At 45.6% G+C, this 23,019-nt stretch overlaps 1 protein-coding gene across 2 annotated transcripts in view; it reads right to left on the bottom strand.

Moving 5' to 3' along the window:
- The window catches only part of LOC111977149 (adenylate cyclase type 5-like), a 149,596-nt gene that overhangs the window by 28,588 nt on the left and 97,989 nt on the right, over positions 1–23,019 (bottom strand). For both annotated transcript variants that reach the window (XM_024006474.2, XM_024006483.2), the window contains exons 4-8: positions 22,357–22,468; positions 15,629–15,756; positions 5,595–5,753; positions 2,998–3,139; positions 1,702–1,836 (exon numbers count right to left, since the gene is read on the bottom strand). In XM_024006474.2, coding sequence (XP_023862242.1) covers positions 1,702–1,836; positions 2,998–3,139; positions 5,595–5,753; positions 15,629–15,756; positions 22,357–22,468 — 676 coding nt within the window. The remainder of the gene's footprint in view (positions 1–1,701; positions 1,837–2,997; positions 3,140–5,594; positions 5,754–15,628; positions 15,757–22,356; positions 22,469–23,019) is intronic.

The raw sequence follows: 23,019 nt of genomic DNA, 5'->3' as shown, positions 1-23,019 counted from the left end.
AGACAGACAGACAGACAGACAGACAGACAGACAGACAGACAGACAGACAGACAGACAGACAGACAGACAGACAGACAGAGATAGACAGATAGAGATAGACAGATAGAGATAGACAGATAGAGATAGAGATAGAGATAGAGATAGAGATAGAGATAGAGATAGACAGATAGAGATAGAGGCAGACATCCAACTGCGTAGTATGTATTAATCTGCCAAAGAGAGACTGTCTCTCACAATACAGCTGTCCTGTCGCAGCTAGCCAATAATTAAATCAGACAGGACTTACTTACGCCCACAAGCACTGAGCTCATTCATTGATTTCAAACACTGATTTCAGATCCAGCAGGGAAGAGATAATAAGATAAAGAGATAACCAGAAATAATTATCTGACTGTAATCTGCACACCAAAAACTCTGGGGTGAAGACAATAGTAGGCAGGTGCGCTACGATTGGAACCAGACTCAGACCATTATTGTGTTGACATAGTGCCCTTGAGTTAATGTTAGGAGAGGAGAGAAAAGAAGACGAGGTGAGAGGGGAAGGGATGGAATGAGAGAGGAGGAGAGGTAAACAAGAGACAGTGAGTCACCATAGCAGCATTGTTTTAGCACAGTGGGAGGCCTTGGGGAACAGAAAGAGGACTCAATGGTCACACACTATAGCTTTTTTCTGTGTGTGTGTGTTTGTGCTTCTGTGCATGTGTATGCGTTTGTGTACGTGTGTGTATGTGTGTGTGTGTTTTGATGTATGTCTTTGTTGTGTAAGAGAGATGATTCCCCCTGGGATTCTGGGTAATGTTATTCTGCTGCAGATGGGATCTCACTGACTAAATGTTATGGTATTTGTTCATCCCTGTTGCCCACGTATTGTATTGTGACAGAGTGAGTAGTCCTCGAGAGACACTTGCTGGAGAGGTGAACCGTAGTGTGAAGGGCCACTGCTTGCTGCCAGCATGCCAGCCTGCCTCCCCCTCTACCCTTGAGACTATACAGAAGCTTTCTGGGAATTCATTACTGAATGCAAATGATTTCCATCGTCGTCTCAGAAGAGAGGAGAGACATGGATATATTGAATAGATGTGTAACTGTCAATACTGACAGTTTTGGAAAAAAGTGTATTGGGATAAAAGCATCTGTTAAATGACTATTATAATATTATTATATGTACCTGTGGTAGTTGTGCTCTGAGGTCTGACGGTACGTTCACCATTCTGTTCAATGTCAGACCTTAGCTCACTGACGTCTACACAGACAGGAAACACACAGATAAAAGGTGTATCCGCCTCAGGTGAGTTTCCCTTATTGGTGACTGATTAAATCATTAAGGCCCTGACTGACTGTGGCCATCCTGCTTCCGCTTCACTGACTCTGCTCCTCTCTCTCTCTCTCTCTCTCTCTCTCTCTCTCTCTCTCTCTCTCTCTCTCTCTCTGTGGGGTTTCACCGGGTCAGGGGCAGTGAAACAGGGGTGGGGGCACTGTGACCCTGGAGCTAAATGCTAGACTAAAGACAGAGAGAGCCTAGGGAGACAATGAAAGATATACCGTATGCAATGACATAAACGCCTCACGTCCTTGGCTTTCTATAGTCCCTGGTTAATACACAAACACACAACAACCACAACCTGGCCTTGCTGTGAAGGCCAGATCAGAGAAGAGTAAAGATAAAGTCTGAATGGCGGTGAGGACAGAATGGTATCTCACCATCCTCTTCATCTCCTTGGAGATCTGGTTTCCTCCGTGGTTGTAGAAAGGCCGGTCGGTCCAGTGGCCCGTGTTGTGGGAGACAGAGTTGGCGCGCTGACGGTTCATTTTCGCTATCATCGCCTTCTCTTCTTTCTGCAAGGTAAGGGAGACAGATATACAAGGGATGGTAATGGAAAAAGTCCCTCCGGGAACCAGGAAACCACCAATGTAAAATCCTTGAATTAAAGATCATGCTAAAATTATTTCACTCCCGGGTTACCCCCCATTTCCACCCCTGGCAGCTATACTTCTAGGGGAATACTGGGGGAATTCCATGCAACAATCACTTCCTCTACTGTAGATCAGTTACATGTTTTCAACGGTTCCTACTACAATTAAATATGCTTATAGGTAGTGATAGCTGACCTGGGATGAGTGTAGTGGTTCAAACTGAACGGAAAAGGTAGCGAACTCTAAGGCTGTGCCTCAAATGGCACTATAGTGCACTCTATAGGGAATAAGGTGTCATTTGGGACTTGGGACGCACACTAAAATGTATCACTTCTTGTAAACAGTTTATTAGGGCAGGTCTGTAATGTAACTATTGTAACAGGGATCGTGAGAACCAACCCATTCCCAATCAACCCATAAGTTAGAATGTAGTATATAGTAATATGATACATTATGTGAAAGTACACATGATATGATATGTTAGCTGGATTAGAGTCAAGGCTTCTGATATCGCCACAGGACTGATATGATATGATATGACACACACACACTACTGATATAATATATCCTCAGCTGATTAAAAGGACATCGTACTGTACGTAAACAAACATTATCTCATGGTGAGAGAACGGGTGACATCACTCTTTAGAGACGCATGATTTCCAAAAGTAAGCCGACCAGCTGCTTATAAAAAATAAGACAGCCTGAAAGCATGATAATCAGCCAGTAAATCAAAAAGTGTTTATGAAAATGTATCAGAATTTTGACTGAGCAGGGCTGAGTTTGTTTTCCTATTACAGTCAACTGGGGGCCCAGAGTTTTTCCGAGTCAAGTATCTACATTGGAAATCTTACTCATGTCTGTGTAAAGCCGTATTTGCACGGGACTAATATTACTAGTATTATTTTATTCATTATCTCCAGCACCATACCAGTGTCTACATGGGAAAATAGCGATGAAAGATGTGGTTAAAAACTGTGAGGTGTCCCTTTAAAGGGTCAGATCACGTGATCAGGTAAAACTCTGGGCCATAGTCATAATAACCTAATCTAACAGTAAAGGGATGACAAGGCTGTACTGTACCCTTTTCTGGCTGCAGCCCACGATGAGGTAGGTTTCAATGTTGTGACTCTTCAGATAGACGTTCCTCTCTCCTCCTGATCCTGGCTCCACGTCATAGTCTCCATTCAGGTAGTTCAGAGTGGCCTTGGTGATGTGGATCCGCCTGGCACAAAAACACAGCCATGACTTACTGGACACAATGGTCATTATTATTAATTAATTAATTTCAGGATTGTACAGTTGAAGTCGGAAGTTTACATACACTTAGGTTGGAGTCATTAAAACTCGTTTTTCAACCACTCCAAAAATGTCTTGTTAACAAACTATAGTTTTGGCAAGTCGGTGGACTACTTTTGCATGACACAAGTAATGTTTCCAACAATTGTTACAGACAGATTATTCGACTTTATAATTCACTGTAGCACAATTCCGGTGGGTCAGAAGTTCTACATACACTAAGTTGACTGTGCCTTACACAGCTTTGGAAAATTCCAAGAAAATTATGTAATGGCTTATTGAATCTTCTGATGGCTAATTCACATAATTTGAGGTCAATTGGAGGTGTCCCTGATGGAGTATTTCAAGGCCTACCTTTCAAACCAGTGCCTTTCTTTTGCTTGACATAATGGAAAATCAAAAAACATCAGCCAAGATCTCAGAAAAAACATGGTCAAGGCCTCCTAAGGTCTGGTTCGCATCCTTGGGAGCAATTTCCAACACTAGTACCATGCTTCACTCTAAAACAAACAAATAGTGCACAAGTACTAAAACACCCATGGGACCGACGCAGCCGTCATACCACTCAGAAGGAGACAAGTTCTTCTTCTAGAGATGAACTACTTTGGGCGAAAAGTGCAAATCAAATCCCAGAACTCAGCAAGGACCTTTGAAGATGCTGCAGAGGAAACAGGTTACAAAAAGTATCTCTATCCACAGTAAAAAAGAGTTCCTATTATCGATGTAACCTAAAAGCCGGCTCAAGCAGGAAGAACCACTCTCCAAAACCGCCAGTAAAAAAAGCCAGCTACGGTTTGCAACTGCACATGGGGACATAAGATCATACTTTTTGGAGAGAATGTCCTCTGGTCTGATGAAACAAAAAATAGACACTGTTGGCCATAATGACCATCGTTATGTTGTCGGAAGAAAAAGGGGGAGGCTGCAAGCCGAAGAAGACCATCCCAACCATGAAGCACGGGGGTGGCAGCATCATGTTGTGAGCGTGCTTTGCTGCAGGAGGGACTGGTGAACATCACAAAATTGATGGCATCATGAGGGGGAAAAATTATGTGGATATATTGAAGCAACATCTCAAGACATCAGTCAGGAAGTTAAAGCTTGGTCGCAAATGGGTTTTCCAAATGGACAATGACCCCAAGCATACTTCCAAAGTTGTAACAAAATGGCTTAAGGACAACAAAGTCCAGGTATTGGAGTGGTCATCACAAAACACTGACCTCATTCCTATAGAAAATGTGTGGGCAGAACTGAAAAAGCGTGGGTGAGGATGGAGGCCAACAAACCTGACTCAGTTACACCAACTCTGTCAGGAGGAATGGGCCAAAATTCACCCAACTTATTGTGGGAAGCTTGTGGAAGGCTAACCGAAATGTTTAACCCAAGTTAAACAATTTAAAGGCAATGCTACCAAATACTAATTGAGTGTATGTAAACTTCTGACCCACTGGGAATGTGATGAAAGAAATGAAAGCTTAAATAAATAATTCTCTCTACTATTGTTCTGACATTTCACATTCTTAAAATAAAGTGGTTATCCTAACTGACCTAAGACAGGGAATTTTTACTAGTATTAAATGTCAGGAATTGTGAAAAACTGAGTTTAAATGTATTTGGCTAAGGTGTATGTCAACTTCCGACTTCAACTGTACCATAGAAAAGGATTGTGCAAAATTGACATAATAATGTAGGCAAATATTTGTTTGCTAGTGATATAGTGATTTTATACCATGGCGTTGAATAATCCTTTCTAATTGTATTGATGGGCATTCTAGAGCATGCATTATTTCCCTATAAGGCACAGTATATTTGCACGGTAGAATTCAATGGCTACAGTTCATTTTTACATGTTTTGTTTGAGCTTTTGTAAGCAAAAGCTGAATTGAAAACAGTATCGGTATTGTTGAATTAGATTTTCAGAATTTGGTTAGCTAAACTAGCAAGTCTGTTTGTTTGGTTACCATGGCAACTACTGTAGCTATCTAGTAAACTTGCTAGCTACTTCAGTGAATGTTGAACACATTTCTATCGGCAAATGAACACATTTCTAGTGTCAAATGTGTTAAATTATAGCCATGGTAAAAAAGGGATAATCAACTCGTGGCTCTACGCATTCTCTGGGACTGCTAGCATGTCATGGAACACACCTTCCACGCCGTTCATTATTTTCCATAGAACGCATAGCCCCTCGTTGATTATCCCTTACATATCCCATATACATAGTAGCATACCACTTAGAATGTATGCCCAATACAAAAGTTAATTCTAAGTGTTATTCTATGTAGTATTATAGTGTATTTTGATACAGAGCATAGGAGAATAGATGTAGTGTCATTGGGTGAGTGACTCTGTACTGGTTTGTCATGATTGGCCAAACGTACCCTGCCGCGCCCCCAGCCTCCATGTGATTAGCTAACGTGACATCGTTGGACCACACGTCAAACTGCCACTTCCTGAGTCCCAGTACCCCACAGTGGACCCTGCCGCTATGGATGCCCACACGCATGTTCACATTGACCCCTGTGACCTCTCTCACGAGCCTAGAACACACACACACAGATAGAAAAAGTTAGAGACCACTGAGCACTGATTTTGGAGGGAGAAAAGAGGAAATCTGTTCCCAAGTATTCTATCCAGATGGAGCGGTCGGCGGTACTCGTGCATGTGAAAGCAGCTCAACCAGAGGCTGAGAAAATAGGATTCTGTGCTGTTGTTGTTCACCAATCACACGAGAAAACATAGCCTGTGTTGTAATACATCAGCACGTATGTCCAGCTAACTTTCCCACTTTAGCTAGCTAGCTGGCTAACACTATCAGTTTACAGAGTCACTTTTAACAATAAAAGTAACTGCTTTCGAATCGATTTTTGAAATAATAATTTCTGTTGCATGTGAATACATTTTTATGTCGATAATGTTTGTTTATTTTGTTGCTATGGTCACCAGCGGCTGTCGCCTTCCTAGGCACTAGCCGCTTTAACTAGAGGGACAAGATGTGTACTCGACGGTGAAATCGCCGATATTTCCGTATGTGAATCGCTTTAGGGCAACAAACACTACAGGTCAAAAGTTTTAGAACACCTACTCATTCTGTCACGCACTGGCCTTAGTATTCTTTGTTTTCTTTAGTATTTTGGTTAGGTCAGGGTGTGACATGGGGAATGTATGTGGTTTTTGTTGTGTCTAGGGTGGTTGTAAGGTTTAGGGGGTTTATTAGAGTAGTTGGGTTTATGTTTAGTATAGTTGTCTAGCTGTGTCTATGGTTGTGTGTATGTTTCTAGGTATGTCTATGGTTGAGTGTATGTTTCTAGGGTTGTCTATGGTTGCCTGAGTGGTTCTCAATCAGAGACAGATGTCGTTCATTTGTCTCTGATTGGGAGCCATATTTTAGGCAGCCATAGGCATCAGGTTTTTGTTGGGTCATTGTCTAGTTCTGTTCTATGTCTAGGTCTGTGTCAAGGTTGCATGTTTGCATTTTGTCGGTTAGAGCTTCACGGTCATCTATTTGTTGTTTTTGCTTCGTTGGTTATCTTCTAAATAAAGAGAAGAGGTATTTTTTACACGCTGCGCCTTGGTCCTCATCCTCTCTCTCCCCATGGACAATGCGTGACAGTAATGACCCAACCAAGAAGCACCAAGCAGCGTGAAAGGAGGGAACCAGAGCCAAGTGTGCTAATACTAGGAGGTGAGACAACTGGAATAATACAGAGAACTGTTAAAGATTATTGAGGAGTTTGGAGGAGAGTGAAAGGATGATAAGCTGCTGTGTTGGTGCGTGAGCGACGATCAATGCACACCCGACAGAGCGGTGTGCGGGAGGTGATGTTTACCTGAGTCAGTTCTCCAGGCTCGTCCTGAGTTGCGTGCTAACCGTCTGGGGAATGACAGTCCGCACGCAACCAGGCTCTTGTGCCTCCCTAGTCCTGCACCTCCTGCAGTACCTTCCGCTCCAGCCCGGTACCACCAGTTTCCAGCACCACGCACTAGGTCTAAGGTGCGTCTCCAGGGTCCAGTATTTTGCTCTGTTCCTTCTCCCGCACTAGCCCTGAGATGCGTGTCCCCAGCCCGGTACCACCAGTGCCGGCACCACGCACTAGGCCTAATGTGCTTATCCAGGGTCCAGTATGGCCCTGTTTTCATCTCCCCGCACTAGCCTTCAGGTGCGTGTCCCAGCCCGGTACTCCAGTTCCGGCACCACGCACCAGGCCTATAGTGCGTCTCAGCCGGCCAGAGCTGCCAGTCATGCCCGAGCTCCAGTCTGCCCCGAGCCGTCAGAGCTGCCCGAGCGTAGCTGCCCGAGTCTGCGCCCATCTGCCCCGACCAAGTCGACCCATCATGCCCTAGCCGCCGCCAGTCTGCCCCGAGCCGTCAGAGCTGCCACGTCTGCCCCGAGCCGTCAAGCTGCCAGTCTGCCCCGAGCCGTCAGAGCTGCCAGTCTGCCCGAGCTGCCAGTCTGCCCCGAGCCGTCAGCAGCTGCCAGATCTGGCAGCACCGTCAGAGCTTGCCCCGTCTGCAAGCACCGCGTAACCACAGCTCCGTTCACTGCCGAGCCGTCATGAGCTGCCGTCTGCCCCCGAGCCGTCAGAGCTGCAGTCTGGCCCGAGCCGTCAGAGCTCCAATCTGCCACGCTGTCAGAGATCCACTTTATGTCCCACGAGCACGTCAGAGCTGCAGTCTGCTCCGCGAATCCGTCAGTATGGCTGCCCGAGTACTACACCGAATGCAACGTCAGAGCTGTCCACAAGATCGCCAAGCACCGCGTGCCCAGAAGCCAAATGCCGTCCAGGCTACGTAACCCAAGCACCGTCAACGCTGCGCGTCTGGCTAAAGCAACGTCAGAACTGCCGGTCTGCTCAGCACGCCAATGTCAAAGAGCTATGCTCTTCATCCGTCTGTCCAAAGCACCGGTCAGAGCTGCCCGTCTGCCAAGACGCGTCAGAGTCGGCCCGTCTCTCCAAAGCAATCGGTCAGAGCAGGCACCGCTGCCAAAGAGACCTCATGCCAAGCGAGTAAGACGCGCGCAACTCAGACGCCCGTTGCCAAGCACCGTTCAGAGCGGCCACGTCTGCCAAGCACGCATGAACTGCCCGTCCTTGCCATGACGCCTGCAAAAGCCGCCGTCTGCCATGAGCCGCTAGAGCCGTCCGCCAGACAGGAAGCCGCTTAGAAGCCGTCGCCACCGGCCCGCCAGACCTCACGGAGCCGCTAGAGCCCGTCGCAAGAACAGGAGCCGTAGAGCGTCGCGAACAGGGTAGTCGCTAAGAGCCTCCCCAACAAAGAAACAGCAATCACTTGAACAATAAGAGCCTTAAAATCGCTTGCAATCATGTGAAACTGAAGAGCCGAAAGAAGCCTTCCGCCAGACAGGAGCCGCTAGAGCCTTCCGCCAGACAGGATCAGCCAAGAGCCTTCCGCCAGACCGAGATTTCAGCATCAGAGCCTTCCGCCAGACCGGATCGCCAGAGCCTTCCGCCAGACCGGATCAGCCAGAGCCTTCCGCACAGACCGGATCAGCCAGAGCCTTCCGCCAGACCGGATCAGCCAGAGCCTTCCGCCAGAACACCGGATCACTCAGAGCTCGATCAGCGGAGCATGTAACCCAGCAGAGCCGTCAGCTGAAAGCCAATGACGCAAGCCAGAGCCGTCAGCCAGAGCCCATGACCGACCAGAGCCGTCAGCGACCAGATCCGCCAGAGCCGTCATCCAGCCAGGATCCGCCAGCCAGCCAGGATCCGGCAGCCAGCCAGGATCGCAAACAGCCAGCCAGGATCCGCCAGCCAGCCAGGATCCGCCAGCCACGCCAGGATCCGCCATCCAGTTCCGAGCTGCCCCTTATCCTGGTGCTGCTCCTTATCCTGGTGCTGCTCCTTATCCTGGTGCTGCCTCCTGTTCTGGTTGCCTGTATCCTGGTGCTTGCCCTCTTCAGTCCGGTGCTGCCCCTTAGTCGGTGCTGCCCCTTAGTCCGGTGCTCGCCCTTCAGTCCGGTGGGGTTAATTTGGAGGTTGGCTCATCTGGAGGAAGGCGACGAAAGAAAAAACGACGGGTAATGTGACATAAATTTGGTTGGTAAAAAATTAAATAGAATTAAGTTACCAGACAGACAGATTGTTTGGTTGGGGACTCAAACGACCAGCGCCGGAGCCGTGACCGCCGTTGGACGGAAGCCCACCTAACTAACGGAACCCTCCCCTAGACTTTGTGCTGGTGCGTCCGGAGTTCACACCTTAAGGGGGGGGTTATGTCACGCCCTGGCCTTAGTATTCTTTGTTTTCTTTAGTATTTTGGTTAGGTCAGGGTGTGACATGGGGAATGTATGTGGTTTTTGTTGTGTCTAGGGTGGTTGTAAGGTTTAGGGGGTTTATTAGAGTAGTTGGGTTTATGTTTAGTATAGTTGTCTAGCTGTGTCTATGGTTGGGTGTATGTTTCTAGGTATGTCTATGGTTGAGTGTATGTTTCTAGGGTTGTTTATGGTTGCCTGAGTGGTTCTCAATCAGAGACAGATGTCGTTCATTTGTCTCTGATTGGGAGCCATATTTTAGGCAGCCATAGGCATCAGGTTTTTGTTGGGTCATTGTCTAGTTCTGTTCTATGTCTAGGTCTGTGTCAAGGTTGCATGTTTGCATTTTGTCGGTTAGAGCTTCACGGTCATCTATTTGTTGTTTTTGCTTCGTTGGTTATCTTCTAAATAAAGAGAAGAGGTATTTTTTACACGCTGCGCCTTGGTCCTCTCTCTCTCCCATGGACAATCGTGACACATTCAAGGGTTTTTCTTTATTTTTACTATTTTCAAAATTGTAGAATAATAGTGAAGACATTGAAACTATGAAATAACACATATGGAATCATGTAGTTAACAAAAAAGTGTTAAACAAATCAAAATATATTTTATATTTGTCACGACTTCCACCGAAGTCGGCTCCTCTCCTTGTTCGGCCGGCGTTCGGCGATCGACATCACCGGCTTTCTAGCCATCGCAGCTCCATTTTTCATATGTCCATTTGTTTTGTCTTGTCCCATACACACCTGGTTTTCATTCCCTAATCAATCTACATGTATTTAGCCCTCTGTTTCCCATGTCTTTTGCCAAGGTGGGCCACCAGTACTTCCCAGTCAGACAGCGCACCGTCCGACCGATCCCCGGATGACCAGAGGAGGGAGACGTGTGGGCCCAATAGATCAACTGGTCACGGACAGCAGACGGAACGTACATACGCCCAACGGGACACTGGAGGGGAGCGGGCTCTGTACGCAACGCCTGCTCAATGTCCGCATCCAGCTCCCACACAACCGGCGCTACCAGGCAGGAGGCCAGGAGTATGGGAGTCTGATCCATTCAAGGGGGGGTACTGTCACGACTTCCGCCGAAGTCGGCTCCTCTCCTTGTTCGGGCCGGCGTTCGGCGATCGACATCACCGGCTTTCTAGCCATCGCAGCACCATTTTTTTATATGTCCATTTGTTTTGTCTTGTCCCATACACACCTGGTTTTCATTCCCTAATCAATCTACATGTATTTAGCCCTCTGTTTCCCATCATGTCTTGGTGTGTAATTCTGTTAAGCGTGTGTAGCGGAGGCGAAGTCAGGTGCAGAAGAGCAGAGTAGCAAACAGGCGCACTTTAATTCCGTTCCAAATAGACAGCACAATAAAAACATACAAGTGCCAAAACCACGGAAATAACAAAAGTAATGCGCCTGACAAACCACATAACAATAAACAATTACACACAAAGACATGATGGGAAACAAATACATGTAGATTGATTAGGGAATGAAAACCAGGTGTGTATGGGACAAGACAAAACAAATGGACATTTGAAAAATGGAGCGGCGATGGCCAGAAAGCCGGTGACGTCGATCGCCGAACGCCGCCCGAACAAAGAGAGGACCCAACTTCGGCGGAAGTCGTGACAATATTTGAGATTCTTCAAATAACCACCCTTTGCCTTGACGACAGCTTTGCACACTCTTGGCATTCTCTCAACCAGCTTCACCTGGAATGCTTTTCCAACAGTCTTGAAGGAGTTCCCACATATGCTGAGCACTTGTTGGCTGCTTTTCCTTCACTCTGCGGTCCGACTCATCCCAAACCATCTCAATTTGGTTGTGTTTGGGGGATTGTGGAGGCCAGGTCATCTGATGCAGCACTCCATCACTCTCCTTCTTGGTAAAATAGCCCCTACACAGCCTGGAGGGTCATTGTCCTGTTGAAAAACAAATGATAGGCCCACTAAGCCCAAACCAGATGGGATGGCGCATCGGTGCAGAAACCTGTGGTAGCCATGCTGGTTAAGTGTGCATTGAATTCTAAATAAATCACAGCCAGTGTCACAAGCAAAGCATCCCACATCATAACACCTCCTCCTCCATGGTTTATGGTGGGAAATACACATGCGGAGACCATCCGTTAACCCACATCACGTCTCACAAAGACAGCGCAGTTGGAACCAAAAATCCCCAATTTGGACTCCAGAGCAAAGGACAGATTTCCACCGGTCTAATGTCCATTGTTCGTGTTTCTTGGCCCAAGCAAGTATCTTCTTCTTATTGGTGTCCTTTAGTAGTGGTTTCTTTGCAGCAATTCGACCATGAAGACCTGATTCACAGTCTCCTCTGTACAGTTGATGTTGAGATGTGTCTGTTACTTGAACTCTGTGAAGCATTTATTTAGGCTGCAATTTCAGAGATTGGTAACTCTAATGAACTTATCCTCTGCAGCGGAGGTAACTCAGCCTTCCATTCCTGTGGCGGCCCTCATGAGAGCCAGTTTCATCACAGCGCTTGATGGTTTTTGTGATTGCACTTGAAGAAACTTTCAAAGTTCTTGAAATGTTCCGTATTGACTGAAAGTAATGATGGAGTGCCGTTTCTCTTATTTGAGCTATTCTTGCCATAATATGGACTTGGTCTTTTACCAAATAGGGCTGTCTTCTGTATACCCCACTACATTGTCACAACACAACTGATTGGCTCAAATGCATTAAGAAGGAAAGAAATTACACCAATGAACTTTTAAGAAGGCACGCCTGTTAATTGAAATGCATTCAAGGTGGCTATGTCATGAAGCTGCTTTAGAAAATGCCAAGAGTGTGCAAAGCTGTCATCAAGGCAAAGGGTGGCTATTTGAAGAATCTCAAATATAAAATATATTTTGATTTGTTCAACACTTTTTTGGCTACATGATTCCATATGTGTTATTTCATAGTTTTGGTGTCTTCACTATTATTCTACAATGTAGAAAATAGTACAAAATAAAGAAAAACCCTTGAATGAGTAGGTGTTCTCATTCAAGGGTAGTGTATAGTGTATATCCATTGTTTTTGTCAAAATTGCTCAAGCTCAGTATATTTGGTTACAATGCAGTAATCACCTCGTTATAATGTCACAGCAGTCTCCTAATACGGTGCCTCGCTGACTCCGTGTGAATGTAGAGGGCAGGGACACTGAACCAGAACATTTTCTCACCTTCGCCTTTTAAACACTTAATCAGTGACAATATTCTAGATGTTATAACATTGTTACATGTTATTGCGTCATGGAAGTTGGGGGACTGCTTCGAAAAAGGAGAAAGCTAAGTGAAGCAAAAATGCAATAACCACAGCCGCTCTGGTCGAAGGGACGAAAACACAGTCAATTGCACGCATGTGCGTACATACACACACACACACAGACACACACACACGCACACACATACAAACACACTACTGCTGACAGGAGTGCTGAGGGGCAGACAGTCAGGTCTGTGAGCGGAGACAGACATCTGTCTCGTCATTCAGAAACAGCCAATCAATAAATCAGCCAGCCCTTATCTCTCTCAGCAAACACCAATCAGAAGCCACAAAAAAATACAACTGAACAATAATGCAATCAGCATTAGACTGTTTCAAGCACACCAAGCACCTGTCCTGGACTCATTGACTCAACTTCTGCAGACACAAATTAGGCTAAGTGCCTCTTCATGCGTATAGAGTGAACCTGATTTGAACCTTTCAGGTTTCTCTGGGCCTGGAAGTGTAGGAGTACTATGGCACTAATGCACACCTGCCTCCTACCACCTGTCTGAAACAAGGCTTGTGCATCCTGTGGCTCTCCAGGAACAGGATTGAAGAACAATTGAAGAGTTTATATCCAAAACGCTATATTGATATGTTTCACATTTGAAATGATTGCTTATGGGTACCTTCACGTGTGTGTAAAATATGACTGTCCTCAGATGTTTTATTCATAGATGTTAGATGTGTATGAATATGTGTATATATATATATATATATATATAAGTATTCAGACCCTCTGACTTTTTCCACATTTTGTTACGTTACACCCTTATTCTAAAATTGATTAAATAAATAAAAATCCTCAGCAATCTACTAACAAGACTCCATAATGACAAAGCGAAATCAGGTTTTTAGAATGCTTGCAAATGAATGAAAAATGTAAAACTGAAAAACCTTATTTACATAAGTATTCAGACCCTTTGCTATGAGACTCGAAATTAAGCTCAGATGCATCCTGTTTTACATTGATCATCTTTGAGATGTTTCTACAATTTGATTCTAGTCCACCTGTGGTAAATTCAATTAATTGCACATGATTTGGAAAGGCACACACCTGTCTATATAAGGTCCCACAGTTGACCATGCATGTCAGAGCAAAAACCAAGCCATGAGGTCGAAGAAATTGCCCGTAGAGCTCCGAGACAGGATTGTGTGCTGCGCAGCTATTTTCAGGTCTCTCCAGTGATTTTCGATTGGGTTCAAGTCCAGGCTCTGGCTGGGCCATTCAACAACATTCAGAGACTTGCCCGAAGCCACTCCTGCACTGTCTTGGCTGTGTGCTTAAGTAGTTGTCCAGTTGGAAGGCGAACCTTCGCCTCAGTCTGAGGCCCTGAGCACTCTCAAGCAAGTTTTCATCAAGGATCTCTCTGTACTTCGCTCCGTTCATCTTTTCCTTAATCCTGACTAGTCTCCCAGACCCTGCCGCTGAAAAACATCCCCACAGCATGATTTTGCCATCACCCCGCTTCACCGTATTGATGGTGCTAGGTTTCCCTCAGATGTGACGCTAGGCATTCAGGCCAAAGAGTTCAATCTTGGTTTCATCAGACCAGAGAATCTTGTTTCTCATGGTCTGAGAGTCTGTAGGTGCCCTTTGGCAAACTCCAAGCGGGCTGTCATGTGCCTTTTACTGAGGAGTGGCTGCAGTCTGGCCACTCTACCAGAAAAGGCCTAACTGGTGGAGTGTTGCAGAGATAGTTGTCCTTCTGGAAGGTTCTCCCATCTCCACAGAGGACCTCTAAAGCTCTGTCAGAGTGACCATCGGGTTCTCGGTTACCTCCCTGACCAAGGCCCTTCTCCCCCGATTGCTCAGTTTGACCGGCGGCCAGCTTTAGGAAGAGTCTTGGTGGTTCCAAAGTTCTTCCATTTAAGAATTTTTTATTTTATTTTTTTATTTTACCATTATTTTACCAGGTAAGTTGACTGAGAACACGTTCTCATTTGCAGCAACGACCTGGGGAATAGTTACAGGGGAGAGGAGGGGGATGAATGAGCCAATTGTAAACTGGGGATTATTAGGTGACCGTGATGGTTGAGGGCCAGATGGGAATTTAGCCAGGACACCGGGGTTAACACCCCTACTCTTACAATAAGTGCCATGGGATCTTTAATGACCTCAGAGAGTCAGGACACCCGTTTAACGTCCCATCCGAAAGACAGCACCCTACACAGAGCAGTGTCCCCAATCACTGCCCTGGGGCATTGGGATCTTTGTTTAAGACCAGAGAAAAGAGTGCCTCCTACTGCCTCCAACACCACTTCCAGCAGCACCTGGTCTCCCATCCAGGGACTGACCAGGACCAACCCTGCTTAGCTTCAGAAGCAAGCCAGCAGTGGTATGCAGGGTGGTATGCTTGGGGACCTTCAATGCTGCAATGCTGCATGTTTGGTACCCTTCCCCTGATCTGTGCCTCGACACAATCCTGTCTCGGAGCTCTACGTACAATTCCTTTGACATCATGGCTTGGTTTTTGCTCTGACTTTCACTGTCAACTGTGGGACCTTATATAGACAGGCGTGTGCCTTTCCAAATCATGTCAAATCAATTGAATTTACCACAGGTGTACTCCAATTAAGTTGTTAAAAACATCTCTAGGATGATCACTGAAACAGGATACACCTGAGCTCAATTTCGAGTCTCATAGCAAAGGGTCTGAATACTTAGGTAAATAAGGTATTTCTTTTTTTCATTTGAATACATTTGTAAAAAAATTATTTGGGGTATTGTGTGTAGATTTGCTGAGGATTTGTATTTATTTAATCCATTTTAGAATAAGGATGTAACGTAACAAAATGTAGAAAAGTCAAGGGGTCTGAGTACTTTCCGAAGGCACATAATATGTATTTGGCCGTGCCATACTCACGAGATGGCCTCGATCATGTCCACACCCATCTCCACACAGCAGGATGCGTGGTCGGCCGGGCCTCTGGCAGCCCAGACACCACAGTAGTAGCAGTCGCCAAGAATCTTAATACGCAGGCAGTGGTTCTCCTGTTGACACATACACACGCACACGCACACACACAACACACACAACACACACCACACCACACACACACACACACACACACACACACACACACAACACACACACACACACACACACACACACACACACACACGTATTGCACACAGACACAGACCACAGACACACACACACACATAATGTGTTAGTGTGTTACTAGCATTTCCTTTGAGGAGGGTTTTACATACGATGATCACAAAAAGTGTTTGTTTGTTGCCTGCTTGTTGAAATGCACTTGGTATTGTAAGTCTCTCTGGATAAAAGCCTCATGACTAAAAACTCAGTGGCAAATAATTCCTTTCCAAATTAAAACCTGACCACTATATCTAGGCAACCAAATGCTGGCTTCACATTTTGCCAACACTTGGGATAAAACTACAGTACCGTCAGAAAGTTTTCACACCCCTTGACTTTTTCCACATTTTGTTACAGCCTGAATTTCAAATGGATTAAACTGAGATTTTTGTGTCACTGGCCTACACACGGTACCCCATAATGTCAAAGTGGAATTATGTTTTTCAAAATTTTACAAATAAATTACGTATTCATTACGTAAGTATTCAACTCCTTTGTTATGGCAAGACTAAATAAGTTCAGGAGTAAAAATGTGTTTAACAAGTCACATAATAAGTTGCATGGACTCTGTGTGCAATAATAGTGTTTAACATGATTCTTGAATGACTACTTCATCTCTGTACCCATCTGTAAGGTATCTCCATCAAGCAGTGAATTTCGAACATAGATTCAACCACAAAAACCAGGGAGGTTTTCCAATGCCTCACAAAGAAGGTCACCTATTGGTAGATGGGTAAAAAAAAAACACACATTGAATATCCCTTTGACAATGGTGAAGTTATTAATGACACTTTAGATGGTTTATCAATACATCCAGTCACTACAAAGATACAGGCGTCCTTCCTAACTCAGTTGCCGGAGAGGAAGGAAACCGCTCAGCGATTTCATGAGGCCAATGGTGACTTCAAAACAGTTCGAGTTTAATGGCTGTGATAGGAGAAACTGAGGATGGATCAACTACATTGTAGTTAATTCACAATACTAACATAATTGACAGAATGAAAAGAAGGAAGCCTTTACGAAATAAAAATATTCAAAAAAAACAAGGCACTAATGTAATACTGCAAAAAATGTGGCAAAGCAATTAACTTTTTGTCCTGAATACAAAGTGTTATGTTTGGGGCAAATCCAATACAACACATTACTCAGTACCACTCCATATTTTCAAGCATGGTGGTGGCTGTATCATGTTATGGGTATGCTTGTAATCATTAAGGACTGGGTAGTTTTTCAGGAGAAAAAAATAAACAAAATGGAGCTAAGCACAGGAAAAATCCTAGAGGAAAATCTGGTTCAGTCTGCTTTCCACCAGAATGGCAGATGAATTCACCTTTCAGCAGGACAATAACCTAAAACACAAGGCCAAATCTACACTGGAGTTGCTTACCAAGAAGACAGTAAATGTTCCTGAGTGGCTGAGTTACAGTTTTGACTTAAATTTACTTGAAAATCTATTGTTGTCAAGCAATGATCAACAACCAATTTGACAGATCTTGAATAATTTTTTACAAAGAATAATGTTGCACAATCCGGGTGTGGAAAGCTCTTAGAGACTTACCGAGAAAGACTTACAGCTATTATCACTGCCAAATGTGCATTCAGCAAATTATTGACTCAGGGGTGTGAATCCTTATGTAAATCAGATATTTCTGTATTTCATTTTCAATAAATGTGCAAAAATGCATTTAAACATGTTCTCACTTTGTCATTATGGGATCTTGTGTGTAGATGGGTGAGAGAAAACAATTATAATAATTCAGGCTGTAACACAACAAAATGTGGAATAAGTCAAGGGGTATACTTTCTGACGCCACTAGATCTGTGGTGTATGGGGTATGTTTTCCATACAGTGTATAATTACCCCTATATAATGTACTGTCACTTATAAATACCAAATCTAAATACCAAGTTTGGACTTTCACATAGTGATGAATGACATTGGAAATGTATTGTTCCCAGTGGGAACGTCGAGGTCTGGAAGAATACTAAATGAATCACTTTTCTTATTTTTTCTGGGAATTCTGCACTGCAAAACGCCCTCATGACATGTATGTTAAAGAGAATTGCTCTTTTTCTTTTACCTATTTTAATACAATTTCACTGCAGTATAAAATACTGTTAATAGCTTATTATTTCCCTCATTCTTACTGTAAAGAATACTGTAAAGCCCTTTCAAGCTTAACATCCTTATCATTTATCGCCCTCCAGGTTCCCTTGGAGAGTTCATCAATGAGCTTGACGCCCTGATAAGTTCCTTTCCTGAGGATGGCTCACCTCTCACAGTTCTGGGTGACTTTAACCTCCCCACGTCTACCTTTGACTCATTCCTCTCTGCCTCCTTCTTTCCACTCCTCTCCTCTTTTGACCTCACCCTCTCACCTTCCCCCACTCACAAGGCAGGCAATACGCTTGACCTCATCTTTACTAGATGCTGTTCTTCCACTAATCTCATTGCAACTCCCCTCCAAGTCTCCGACCACTACCTTGTATCCTTTTCCCTCTCGCTCTCATCCAACACTTCCACACTGCCCTTACTCGGATGGTATCGCGCCGTCCCAACTTCGCTCTCTCTCCCCCGCTACTCTCCTCCCTTCCATCCTATCATCTCTTCCCTCTGCTCAAACCTTCTCCAACCTATCTCCTGATTCTGCCTCCTCAACCTCCTCTCCTCCCTTTCTGCATCCTTTGACTCTCTATGTCCCTATCCTCCAGGCCGGCTCGGTCCTCCCTCCTGCTCCGTGGCTCGACGACTCATTGCGAGCTCACAGAACAGGGCTCGGGCAGCCGAGCGGAAATGTAGGAAAACTCGCCTCCCTGCGGACCTGGCATCCTTTCACTCCCTCCTCTCTACATTCTCCTCTTCTGTCTCTGCTGCTAAAGCCACTTTTACAACTCTAAATTCCAAGCATCTGCCTCTAACCCTAGGAAGCTCTTTGCCACCTTCTCCTCCCTCCTGAATCCTCCTCCCCCTCCTCCCCCTCCTCCCTCTCTGCGGATGACTTCGTCAACCATTGAAAAAGAAGTCGACGACATCCGATCCTCGTTTGCTAAGTCAAACGACACCGCTGGTTCTGCTCACACTGCCCTACCTGTGCTTTGACCTCTTTTTCCCCTCTCTCTCCAGATGAAATCTCGCGTCTTGTGACGGCCGGCGCCGCCCAACAACCTGCCCGTTTGACCCTATCCTCCTCTTCTCTTCTCCAGACCATTTCCGGAGACCTTCTCCCTTACCTCACCTCGCTCATCAACTCATCCTTGACCGCTGGCTACGTCCCTTCCGTCTTCAAGAGAGCGAGAGTTGCACCCCTTCTGAAAAACCTACACTCGATCCCTCCGATGTCAACAACTACAGACCAGTATCCCTTCTTTCTTTTCTCTCCAAAACTCTTGACACGTGCCGTCCTTGGCCAGCTCTCCTGCTATCTCTCTCAGAATGACCTTCTTGATCCAAATCAGTCAGGTTTCAAGACTAGTCATTCAACTGAGACTGCTCTTCTCTGTGTCACGGAGGCGCTCCGCACTGCTAAAGCTAACTCTCTCTCCTCTGCTCTCTACCTTCTAGACCTATCGGCTGCCTTTGATACTGTGAACCATCAGATCCTCCTCTCCACCCTCTCCGAGTTGGGCATCTCCGGCGCGGCCCACCTTGGATTGCGTCCTACCTGACAGGTCGCTCCTACCAGGTGGCGTGGCGAGAATCTGTCTCCGCACCACGTGCTCTCACCACTGGTGCCCCCAGGCTCTGTTCTAGGCCTCTCCTATTCTCGCTATAACCAAGTCACTTGGCTCTGTCATATCTCTCACATGGTCTCTCCTATCATTGCTATGCAGACAGCACAATTAATCTTCTCCTTTCCCCCTCTGATAACCAGGTGGCGAATCGCATCTCTGCATGTCATGGCAGAGATACGATTGTGGATGACGGATCACCACCTCAAGCTGAACCTGTGATGATACAGGAGGTGCGAGAGTGCGAGACGAGAGCTCAATGGTATGACCTCCCGGGGGGATAGGACCGTTAGAGCTGCACGTTACAGGCGTGATCTCGGCCATCATCGAGTACGGTTGAGAGCAATCAGTCACATTGCGTTCCCAGGAGTGATTAGGAAACGCGTTATAATGGGTGTTAGCAGCTCACTGGAGCACACCAAACACGACTGGTGTCCATGATCGGGGAACTTAACATCAAGGTGGATGCGGGTGACGGATGGTCAGCAGGGACCTGATGATAAATCGACCGATCAGCCTTACACACATGAGGAGGCGAGGTAGACGAGATGCAGGAGGCTAGTCTACAGTACACATCCAGCGCTCAGGGAAAGGCATCATCACTTTCCTAAATCGACGATCAGGGCACAACACTTGTAATCTCCGCAGCAACATGGAGGGAATTAACTACTTCGCGGCACATCGCTGTTTGGGCTTGGGCTCCATCCTGCCTGTGCCATATAGAGCCTACGATCAACATGCAGCGACGCCGGGGCACGTCACGACACGTCTTCTCCTCCCAGTTCTCTTCACGTAACCGTTCGACTCCTCGCTCTCTCATGGCTTCAAGTTGAAGCTCGCATCCGTAACAAAGACCATGGTGTTTGCTACGGAGCTGTGAGAGAGGTCCCGTACTACTGCTCCATCTATGAGGCTCTATCTAAAGTCGCCTATCAACCCAAAAAACAAGGGCATGCGTTCAATCCACTCTGCCTGTCGCCTCGCCTACCTCTGAGGAAGTACAGTTCCCCGCTCAGCCCAGTCAAATGTGCTGCTCTGGCACCCCATGGTGGAACAAACTCCTCCGACGCCACAGGTTCAGCGGAGTCAATCACCACCTTCCGGAGACACCTGAAACCCCACCTCTTTAAGGAATACCTAGGATAGGATAAAGTAATCCTTCTAACCCCCCCCCCCTTAAAAGAGTTAGATGCACTATTGTAAAGTGGTTGTTCCACTGGATATCATAAGGTGAATGCACCAATTTGTAAGTCGCTCTGGATAAGAGCGTCTGCTAAATGACTTAAATGTAAATGTAAAATGTAAACAACACAGCTTTGTTAGGTAAAAATACTGTAAATAGCTTATTATTTCCCTCATTCTTACTGTAAACAACACAGCTTTGTTAGGTAAGAATACTGCTGCTCTCCATCCATTATGTTTTTGTACTGTAAAATACAGAAAATAGGCTATTGTGTGTGTGTACTTCATGGTTTGTTATTTAGAACTCAACAGTCAAGGCTATACAGATATTGGGTTGGGGGGGGCAACACAGAGTGATCACATGGAAAGCTTGAGTAATCACTCTACATGTGTCTTCTAGAACACAGAGTTAAGTAGCATGCCCTGGATATGACCTTAATGGTTGCTTGGCAGAGTGAGTCTGGCCTTGTGCTGTACTGTAAATATCTAGCCTAATGGTTTGTGTGAGAGAGTGTGTGTGTGTTTGTGTGTGTGTGTGTCTCCCTTGGGCAGGGCACAGGACTGCAGCAGGCTCATGTCTCATGATAGCCACCTGAATGTCTTCTGTCTCCACAGCACATGGCTCTGTTTAAACCAGGATCCATACAATCACTCCTAGTGTTGTGCAAATTAAACAGTGTGTGTGCGGGTGTGTAGGTGGGTGTGTATGTGTGTGTGTGTGTGTGTGTGTGTGTGTGTGTGTTCACGACCTCCTTGGAACATGTGACAGGATCTAAATATATTTAAGTGCATTTAAGAAAATCCTTCTGACTGCATCATTAATACGTCTATGTGATTAATCTGACATATGAAAGTGAATGTGTGTATGTGTACTGGAATCAGCTAAGACGTGGCTAGTGAGATGGGCAGTTCTCAGTGTCTTCGCATGCACATGCGTGTGTGTGTGTGTGTCTGTTCATATGTGCGTGCGTACGTGTGTGTGTGTGCACAGCTATGTGTGTATGCAGATTGTATTATGTGTACGTGCCTGTGCATGCAAGTATGTATGTGTTCATGCATATGGGCCTGTGTGTGCTCTGCTCTCTGTGCCAGAGAGCAGTGGTCCATGCTGGGTCTGGATGAGACTGGGTCTATGTCTGGGAGGTGTGCTGTGACTCAGTGCCCCTGCAGTGGGCTAATGAGGTGAGAGTTGAGGCCTGGCTGGCAGACCAGCGGGGTACACAACCACACAGTGACTTGTGTCAGGGCATTCAAAGTTGTCAAAATCCACATCGTTATCAGTAAACTCCCACATCAACTATATCTGCCTGGTATTTCAATTAGCAGAAGAAAGGACTCCAAAGTGGGAGAAAGGAGTACTGTACAATCCTAGGGTTGCAGGGTTCACCTGTGTGCATGTGTGTGTGTGTGTGGTGGTGTGCGTTCGTGTGTGTGTGTGTGTGTGTGTGTGTGTGTGTGTGTGTGTGTGTGTGTGTGTGTGTGTGTGTGTGTGTGTGTGTGTGTGTGTGTGTGTGTGTGTGTGTGTGTGTGTGTGTGTGTGTGGTGTGTGCGTGTGCGTGCGTGGTTGCATGTGTTCTCACCGCGGCCAGCTTGTCGAAGCGGGCAAAAAGTTCATTGAGTGTCATCACCAGCTCCTGGGCAGTACACTGGGACGCCAGACTGGTAAACCCCTCGATGTCCGCAAACAGGATGCTGCAAGACACACAGGCGCACACACACACACACAGAGAAAGAGAGACATATATATAGAGAGAGAGGTAGAGAGAGAGAAAGGGTTAGCTCCAGTTACTTCAATAGAAAACATTCCAGGTCACTTTCTGATTCTTCCTTAATACTCGTCTTGGATCAGTACTAAGTAGCTCTTAACATACTGTATCTTGGCTGAGACATTGAACTCAGCACAGTGCTCAGTACCTTCCAGCCAACCAGTTTTTGAATAAGGGAGCGGATAGAGCTGTTGAATGAAAAGCTAAATTAATTCTTATCCTTTTTTTCCACCCTGAAGTAATACAACTGGGTATAAAGTGGAGAAATTATAGAATAGTCTGAAAGTCATGATTAAAGAAATTATGGTTTTATTGACCCTGGTCAGTGAGTTGACTGCTCTTCACTCTCCCAGACTCTACTTGGCATGATGGAAGATCCATGAACTTCTAATGAATCATTGTTCCCATTTCAACAACTTTCTACCTGTGATGTGCTAGATGCCTTGCTTAATTAAGATGGCTGTAAAAAAAAAACTC

The sequence above is a fragment of the Salvelinus sp. IW2-2015 genome, linkage group LG2, assembly GCF_002910315.2.
Source record: "Salvelinus sp. IW2-2015 linkage group LG2, ASM291031v2, whole genome shotgun sequence".
NCBI lineage: Eukaryota > Metazoa > Chordata > Actinopteri > Salmoniformes > Salmonidae > Salvelinus > Salvelinus sp. IW2-2015.
The sequence above is the reverse complement of the archived record's forward strand: the minus strand, read 5'-3'. Positions and strand labels throughout refer to the sequence as shown.